This window comes from Sardina pilchardus, chromosome 3, assembly GCF_963854185.1.
Source record: "Sardina pilchardus chromosome 3, fSarPil1.1, whole genome shotgun sequence".
NCBI classification, from domain to species: domain Eukaryota; kingdom Metazoa; phylum Chordata; class Actinopteri; order Clupeiformes; family Clupeidae; genus Sardina; species Sardina pilchardus.
The window spans coordinates 347,501-357,500 of record NC_084996.1 but is presented as its reverse complement, the minus strand read 5'-3'; the positions used below and the strand labels follow the sequence as shown (position 1 = coordinate 357,500).

The following is a 10,000-nucleotide window of genomic DNA, read 5'->3' as shown; positions in this document are numbered from 1 at the left end:
GTTTTGAATCAACGCGGGCGAGGCAGAGGGCTCTGGGGCGGGGTTTTGAGGGAGCGTTGGCCTATAAGCACAGACACGGTTTGAAAGACAACGGGTTGTGCTCATCAACAATGTTCCGTTGTATCCATTCATCGAGGCCAGACTAAATTAGACATCCAATCCATTTAGGCTGGTTTATCAGGCTATACATTAGCCCTATAGGCCTACTAGCAGTGTTCGAATTACCGTGAGGTTCGGTACTGCCCGGTTCGGTACTGCCCGGTTCGGTACTGCCCGGCCCCCTTTAGTTCTGGCCAGGGCAGTGGCGCGGTCCGGCCCGTAACAGTAGAGCTGTGAGTTCACTTCAACTTGAACAGACCCAGCTCCAAGCTTGTTAAAGCCGTGGAAAACTTTAAAACAAAAAACCAGCCTAACGATTTAATCTTGCCGTTCAAACGAATGAAATCTCAAAATGATAACGAGATTACAAGAGGGCAAAAGACCTTCGGAAATAGGAAATAAACCTGCTTAATTGCAGGTTGGTGCATCGAGATGGTGCCGTGTGCAAATGTTCAAACTCGCATCTTTTTTTTTTTTTTTTTTAAAGATTATTTTTTGGGCTTGTTTATGCCTTTAATGGACAGGACAGTAGACAGAATGACAGGAAGTGAGTGGGAGAGAGAGTCGGGGTGGGATCCGGAAAGGACCACGGGGCGGGAATCGAACCCGGGTCGCCGGCGTACGGTGCAGGTGCCCCAGCCAGTTGCGCCACTGCCGGGGCCCAAACTCGCATCTTTTAGTAGGCTATAGGCCTATTGTATTATTTGTTTGATTTGTGAGGCAGAGCAGTTGGCTGACTGTTAAGGCAACTTGTAGAATAGAATAGAATAGAATAGAATGTATACTTTTTTGATCCCGTGAGGGAAATTCAGTTCTCTGTATTTAACCCAATTTAACCGAATTAGTGAACACACAGCACACAGTGAACACACAGTGAGGTGAATCACACACTAACCCAGAGCAGTGAGCTGCCTGCCCAACCAGCGGTGCTCGGGGAGCAGTGAGGGGTTAGGTGCCTTGCTCAAGGGCACTTCAGCCGTGGTGGACTGGTCGGGGATCGAACCGGCAACCCTCTGGTTACAAGCCCGAAGCCCTAACCAGTACACCACGGCTGCCCCAAAAGAAAGAATGGAAGAATACGCAATCATGTGGAATCTTGTGGAAGAATACGCAATCATGTTTGATCGCATATGCACGTTTCAGAATTTTCTAATTCGCCTGCATGTGTGTAGTTATGTGAGAGTGTGTGTCTGTGAATGCTGATCAAGAAAAGTAGCTGTGTGCACATCCCACCTTGCAGGTGCAGGACAAATGGAGAGGAACTTAGGAAGGAATGTAATGTCGGCAACACTGATCAAATGCTCCCGTTTAATGAAATAATGCAACGTTTCGACTCTACCGGGTCTTCATCAGGCAAATGGTGAACACACTCCATGAAAGGGTCGTATAAAGGTCCAACAGTCACCTGACCCACAAAAAGGGAAACCTTCTGGATTCATTACCTTAACGCAATGTCTCCCAATGGTCTCAATGAGGAATTTGCCTGTCAAAGTATGGCTTTCTTTCTTTGACAGGTTTAAAAGCCTAATCCCAGAATTCCTAATCTCTCCCTCTCTCTCTCTCTCTGTCTCTCTCTCTGTCTCTCTCTCTTTCTCTCTCTCTGTCTCTCTCTCTGTCTCTCTCTCTCTCTCTCTCTGTCTCTCTCTCTCTCTCTTTCTCTCTCTCTCTGTCTCTGTCTCTCTCTCTTTCTCTCTCTCTCTGTCTCTCTCTCTCTCTCTTTCTCTCTCTCTGTCTCTTCTCTCTCTCTCTGTCTCTCTATCTCTCTCTCTCTATGTCTCTCTCCCTCTCTCTCTCTATGTCTCTCTCCCTCTCTCTCTCTCTGTCTCTCTCTCTGTCTCTCTCTCTCTCTCTGTCTCTGTCTCTCTCTCTCTCTCTCTCTCTCTCTCTCTCTCTCTCTCTCTCTCTCTCTCTCTCTCTCTCTCTCTCTCTCTCTCTCTCTCTCTCTCTCTCTTCTCTCTTCTCTCTCTCTCTCTCTCTCCCTCTCTCTCTCTCTCTCCCTCTCTTTCTCTCTCTCTCTCTCTCTCTGTCTCAAATTCAAATTCAAATTCAAATAAGCTTTATTGACATGACAAGTGTGCTTGTGTTGTCAAAGCATGTATACAAATTCAATACATATATAAGATAAACAGAACAATGTTATAATAGTAATAGTAATAACAAAAGATATTAAAATAAAATTAAATAAATAATAATAATAATAATAATAAAAGAAAATACATTTAAATTAAGACTGGGATTGATGTCTGATCTTTGGCCATTATGTGTTATCTCTTAGCTTGTGACACTTGTACACAAATTGTGCTGCGAGTTGAATTGTTTCATCTTCCTCACCTAGGAGGGCTTTTATTTTTGAATTTTCATCTAGTTTATTAAAATCTGGACATCTTCCTAGAAATTTGGGGTAGAACATTTCTCTCAGTGGAGTATACTTAGTGCACCTCAGAAGGAAGTGTTTTTCATCCTCTACCTCCATGAGGTCACAGTGGGAGCAAATTCTGTGGTGTCTCTCTTGCCAGGATTTTTTATGTCGCCCAGCTTCAATTTGTAATTTGTGGTCACCCAATCTGTATTTAGTTAGGAGACAACGTTGTGGTTGTTTTAATTTTGTAAGATAATTTGCCAATTCGTATTTTCGATTTAATGTCAGGTAGCAATTCATTTTCTTATTTTGTTGAGCGTCTTCTTGCCATTTGGAAGTGTAAGCATTTTTGTTGTTATTGTGGATTTCTTTTAGTAGTATTGGTTTTGCGTCACTAGGGTCTTTTTTGTTTATAATCAAATTGAAGAGGTCGTCTTTGTCTGGTCCGGTTGAGTTTACAAGCAGTGCTTTATGGTTTAGATTTTGGGGGTCTGAACTTTTCAAATGCATCCAGAATTTAATCGCTCTTTTAGTGATGGCCAGGGACATAGGGAAACGGCCTAATTCGGCCCTGCAGGCGAGGTTGGGTGTACCTCTGTGCACCTGTAAAAGGATTTTACATAGCTCCATATGTAGAATTTCTACTTGGGATTTATCCCAAGATTTGTTTGACAGGATTAAAGCTGGTCCCCAAATTTCAGAGCTGTATAGGAGGATCTGTGAAATAACAGAGTCAATTATTTTTAGCCAAATTTTAATTGGGGGTTGGAACTTATTTATAGTTTTGTAAATGGCATAGAATGCTCTACGAGCTTTGTCTCTCAGTGTTTGTATACCTGCGCTAAAGTTACCTGAGGCATTTATAACTAGTCCTAAATATGAATAACTAGTTGTGTGTTCTAAGATATCAGGGCCTAATTTAAATTGAAATTTATTTTTCGTTGATCGTGCTTTTTTTTGGAATATCATTACTTTTGTCTTACCTAAATTTACTTTTAAAGACCAAATTTGGCTAAATTCATGTAGGATAGAGAGACTCTGTCTTAAACCTTCTTCTGTAGGTGAGAGTAAGACCAAGTCGTCTGCAAACATTAAACATTTTACCTCTTTGTCATATAAATTTAGACCAGGTGCTGTCGAATTTTCTAACATTGTGGCTAGTTCGTTAATATATATGTTAAACAGTGTGGGGCTTAGGCTGCATCCCTGTCTAACTCCTTGGCCTTGTCTAAAATATTCAGTTCTTTTATTTTCTATTTTAATGCTGTTCTTATTATTTTCGTACATTGATTTGATTAAATCGTAAGTTTTGCCTCCAATCCCAATTTCTAAAAGTCTCAAGAGCAAACCTCTGTGCCAAATATTGTCAAACGCTTTTTGAAAATCAACAAAGCATGCAAATATTTTTTGTTTTTTAGACTGGTGTACATGTTTATTTATTAGCGTCTGGAGTGTGTAGAGGTGGTCGGATGTACGATATTTTGGTAGGAAACCAATTTGGCTTTTACTTAAAATGTTTTGATCATTAATATATCTAATCATGCGGCTGTTAATGATGCTGCAGAATAATTTCCCTAAGTTGCTTGTGACGCAGATGCCTCTATAGTTGTTTGGGTCGTATTTGTCGCCAGATTTAAAAATTGGAGTGAAAAGACCTAAGTTCCAAGAGGAGGGATAGACTCCACTTTGTAGTGTCAAATTAAAAAGTTTCTTTATGGCCTCTTGCATCTTTACATTACTGAATTTCAGCATTTCTGTGGAGATACAGTCAAGTCCACATGCTTTGCCAGATTTCAGTTTTTTAATTTGGTCTTTTACTTCTGTGATAGTAATTGGGTAGTCCAGGGGATTTTGGTATTTCTTAATGGCTTTTTCTAAAGATTCTTGTTTGGATATTATTGCTCGCTGTTCAGGCATGAGTTTGTGACTTTCTGGGTTCTGATAAAGGTTTTTAAAGTAAGACAACCATGTATTGCCATTTTTGATTGGTGTTTCAGATTTATTTGTTTTTGTTAGGCTTTTTCCAATTTGACCAAAAAGTGTTTTGGTTTATTGATTGTTCAATTTTGTTTAGTTCTCTGTTCATATACTCAAACTTTTTGTTTTGTAATAGTGTTTTATACTGTTTTAGTTGGAGATGATAATTAACTCTACCTTCCGTATCATTTGGGTTTCGGTGTTTATGATTAGAAAGCTGTCTTAATGTTATCCTAGATAATTCACAGTCCCTGTCAAACCATTCTTCTTTGCCTTTTTTTGTCCTTCTCTTAGATCTGTTTGTTTGTTTTAAATTAGAGTTGTTAGCTAATTTGGCAAATATGTTATTTAAGTGATCACAGGCCATGTTCACACTATTTACATCATATTTATATTGGGTCGATATGAAATGTTCAATTCTAGATTCAGCATCTGGATCCTGTATGGCTGTTTTATATAATGCTATTTTTCTCTCAGTCCAACGGAACGTTTTTGGTAGGGGGAAAAGTTTTTGCTCTGTTTCTTGGGGATCTAATTGAGGTTCTGCCCATTTTAGATGAAGTACTGCCTGACAGTGATCAGAAAATGGTAGCTGAGGCTTTATCATGAATGCTGTTATGTGTTCTGGGTCAAGGTCAGTGATGTTATAATCGACGACAGAGCTACCGAGGTTTGAGGAAAAAGTAAAACTTCCAAAGGAATCTCCTCTAAATCTACCATTAACAATATATACACCTAGGCTTTTGCACATTTGCAAAAGTTTTGCTCCACTGGCATTTGTGACACTATCGAAACTTTGTCTCTCTCTCTCTGTCCCTCTCTCTCTCTCTCTCTCTGTCTGTCTCTCTGTCCCTCTCTCTGTCTCTCTCTCTTTCTCTCTCTCTGTCTCTCTCTCTGTCTCTCTCTCTGTCTCTCTCTCTCTCTCTCTCTCTCTCTCTCTCTGTCTCTCTCTCTGTCTCTCTGTCTCTCTCTCTCTCTCTCTGTCTCTCTCTCTCTTTCTCTCTCTCTCTCTCTGTCTCTCTCTCTCTCTCTCTCTCTCTCTTTCTCTCTCTCTTTCTCTCTCTCCCTCTCTCTCTCTCTCTGTCTGTCTCTCTCTCTGTCTCTCTCTCTCTCTCTGTCTCTCTCTCTCTCTCTCTCTCTCTCTCTTCTCTCTCTCTTTCTCTCTCTCCCTCTCTCTCTCTCTCTGTCTGTCTCTCTCTCTGTCTCTCTCTCTCTCTCTGTCTCTCTCTCTCTCTCTCTCTCTCTCTCTCTCTCTCCACTAGAGGCCACTAAAGCGCATGAGAAATGCTTCAGCGTGGTCAACACCAGAGGAAACAACTTTGGAAACTGTGGATTCAGCGGCTCTAAACTGATCCCCTGTGCTGTGGAGTAAGTCACACACACACACACACACCTGATCTAAACTGATCCCCTGTGCTGTGGAGTAAGTCACACACACACACACACACCTGATCTAAACTGATCCCCTGTGCTGTGGAGTAAGTCCCCCCCCCCCCCACACACACACACACCATACCTGATTATTAATAAACTGATCCCCTGTGCTGTGGAGTAAGTCCCCTATCTGATCACTCACACCTGATCACTAATACCTGATCACTAATACCTGATCACTAATACCTGATCACTAATACCTGATCACTCACACCTGATCTAAACTGATCCCCTGTGCTGTGGAGTAAGTCCCCCATCTGATCACTAATACCTGATCTATAATACCTGATAACTCACACCTGATCACTAGTACCTGATCTAAACTGATCCCCTGTGCTGTGGAGTAAGTCCCCTATCTGATCACTCACACCTGATCACTCACACCTGATCACTCACACCTGATCTAAACTGATCCCCTGTGCTGTGGAGTAAGTCCCCCATCTGATCACTAATACCTGATCTATAATACCTGATCACTAATACCTGATCACTAGTACCTGATCTAAACTGATCCCCTGTGCTGTGGAGTAAGTCCCCCATCTGATCACTAATACCTGATCTATAATACCTGATAACTCACACCTGATCACTAGTACCTGATCTAAACTGATCCCCTGTGCTGTGGAGTAAGTCCCCTATCTGATCACTCACACCTGATCACTCACACCTGATCACTCACACCTGATCACTAATACCTGATCACTCACACCTGATCACTCACACCTGATCTAAACTGATCCCCTGTGCTGTGGAGTAAGTCCCCTATCTGATCACTCACACCTGATCAGTAATACCTGACCACTCACACCTGATCACTCACACCTGATCACTCACACCTGACCACTAATACCTGATCACTCACACCTGATCACTAATACCTGATCACTCACACCTGATCACTAATACCTGATCACTCACACCTGATCACTAATACCTGATCACTCACACCTGATCACTAATCATCATCATCATCATCAACCGTTTTTTATTCAGGGAAAATTGACTGAGCATCAAGCTCTTTTACAGCAATGCCCTGAGTCACAAAACTTATAACAACAATAAATCAAAATAATAGAACAAGAATGAGAAAAAGGTACAAAAAGCAAATAATTAAACTGTCACAAAATAGCCAGGTGCCAGACAGAGCGGCGTATTCGCACAGCGTTCCTGTACAGACATCAAGACAGACATTAGACAACCACTACAAACAGCGCATTTCACGTGCACAGAACCCATACACAGACAGTGCCGAACGGAGTGGCGTAATCGCCAGCGTACCCGTGGCAACAAAGAACAAACAAATTTACAAAATAACAAGACACAAGACAAAAGATGCCGGACGGAGCGGCGTAATCGCCTGCGTACCCGACGGACACCAAGACATACAAAGACATACAAAGACAGACACCAAACAACAATTAACATATAATAAAATAACATAGATTAACAAAAACATTTGCAACACTAGGCAAAATTGGCATGTCGGACGGAGCGGCGTAAGGCTACCCTTGACACCACAGACATAGCCTACAAGACAGACAAATAAACAAAAGTCAAATAAATAATAAAACAAACAAAACCAGAAAAGTCCACGTTAAAGTAGCCTAGTCCAACTGACTGCATCCAAAGTCCCATGGCATTGATGGCGCATAGCTTAATCCGGAGCGGGGGGGTTCAACAGCGCTACACAGGCCGGCTGGAGAGCAGCATAAGCAAGCAGAACAGTCAGAAGTCGTGGGTGATCCAGATCAGCAACTCAATGGACCCCGACAGCGACAGTTTGCCTTTAGCTTCTGATGTTAGCTGATGATAGCTCGATCCAGATTCCAGCAAGTAGCCTAGGCCTAGGCTACTGCAGCAAGATGCTTCTCGATTCCAGGCAGCAGACCATGGCAGCTCGCAGGCCAGCAGTAGATCGGCGGTAGCAACACATCACATCGCCCGCAGTTGTAGCCGGTCCTCAGCTCTTCTGACCAGTCCTGAAGCAGCGCCGTTCACGGATGGCGGATGAGCGGTTCATGCCGTTCATGGCATCAGTTTTAGGCCTAGGCTACGCAGCAAAATGCAGACTAACAAAAAGCACAAGACTATCGAAAATAACGTTAACTAAGAGAGAAAACAATTAACTAGACAAATAACTACAAAAAACGAACAGAATAAAACATAAAATTACGAAAATGACATAAAAACAAACAAAAACATGATGCCAGACGGAGCGGCGTGTCTTGCCAGCGTCCCCGTAACCTAGCATGATAATAATTATTATTAATTAATTATTAATAATAATTATATTATATATATTATTAATTATTACTAATACCTGATCACTCACACCTGATCACTCACACCTGATCACTCACACCTGACCACTCACACCTGACCACTCACACCTGACCACTCACACCTGGTCACTCACACCTGACCACTCACACCTGATCACTAATACCTGATCACTCACACCTGATCACTCACACCTGGTCACTCACACCTGACCACTCACACCTGATCTAAACTGATCCCCTGTGCTGTGGAGTAAGTTACATACACACACACACACACACACCTGATCTAAACTGATCCCCTGTGCTGTGGAGTAAGTCCCCTATCTGATCACTCACACCTGATCACTCATACCTGATCACTCACACCTGACCACTCACACCTGGTCACTCACACCTGACCACTCACACCTGGTCACTCACACCTGACCACTCACACCTGATCACTAATACCTGATCACTCACACCTGATCACTCACACCTGGTCACTCACACCTGACCACTCACACCTGATCTAAACTGATCCCCTGTGCTGTGGAGTAAGTCCCCTATCTGATCACTCACACCTGATCACTCACACCTGATCACTCACACCTGATCTAAACCAGAGACACTTATATATGAGGAGACACTGCACTGGAAAAATCGCCCATTGAAAAGCATGGGGTAACTTCGTAACGCGAAAGATGGCGGTTGTTTACACCGGTTGGCTATGGTTTGCATGTCCCGCCTCTTCCAGTGCCGTTGCTCCAATCATTTGGCCGATCCTTGGCGGTCACGCTTTTTGAAAGCTGCGTCGTGAAGAACAGAGCATGCGCAGTCCAAAATTGCCAGTAAGAAAAAGGCTTTTAAAGCGTTAATTTGATACAAAACCACCAAACCTTTTCAGCGATTTTAGTCAGATTTTCATCGCGATTTCAAACATGTGATTTTTATGTCTCTTACACCTCGGAACACGGACATCCAGCTCTATCCCCATTCATTTAGATAGAGCCTGGTCTTGTTCCGGTCAAAGTCGCTGCCCGACCCCATGGCCAATATGGCTGCCGAGTGACGTGACTTGCTTTAAAAAGACTTTGTCTAAACTGATCCCCTGTGCTGTGGAGTAAGTCCCCTATCTGATCACTCACACCTGATCACTCACACCTGATCACTCACACCTGATCACTCACACCTGATCACTGATCACTCACACCTGATCACTCACACCTGATCACTCACACCTGATCACTGATCACTCACACCTGATCACTCACACCTGATCACTGATCACTCACACCTTCTACCAGCTTCTAGCTATCAAAATTAACAAGGTTCAGCTGGACGTCACTGTGGCTCGAGATCACTAATGATCTCTTTTGGACGTATAATGCACCTTCATGTCGTAAATTCTAGGGGCGAGGCCATTAAAACGAGCATATAGGGGAGTGATATTTAAATTACGCTTGTTTCCAGCCGCCACATTTATCAACACACGTTTATTCTTACACTAGAATTGGAGTGATACGAAGGTTTGATGAATCACACGTGAGCCTCGTCGTAAAATGGTTTCCACGCTCAGATATACGCTGGTTTCTGCGCTCAGATATACGCTGGTTTCTACGCTGGGGTGATAAATGAGGGCCACTCTGCTGCAGGACATTTCCTCTCCCTGTTCCCAATCTATTCCCAATCTCTCCCTATTCTCAATCTATTCCCAATCTCTTCCTATTCCCAATCTCTCCCTATTCCCAATCTATTCCCAATCTCTTCCTATTCCAAATCTCTCCCTATTCTCAATCTATTCCCAATCTCTTCCTATTCCCAATCTCTCTCTATTCCCAATCTATTCCCAATATCCTCCTATTCCCAA

At 42.8% G+C, this 10,000-nt stretch overlaps 1 protein-coding gene across 1 annotated transcript in view; it reads left to right on the top strand.

Annotated features, from left to right (window-relative positions):
• zgc:174164 (uncharacterized protein LOC570656 homolog) overlaps window positions 1-10,000 on the top strand; it is a 70,069-nt gene that overhangs the window by 31,265 nt on the left and 28,804 nt on the right. The window contains exon 15 of the mRNA XM_062531292.1: window positions 5,698-5,803. Within this exon, the coding sequence (XP_062387276.1) occupies window positions 5,698-5,803 (106 nt within the window). The remainder of the gene's footprint in view (window positions 1-5,697; window positions 5,804-10,000) is intronic.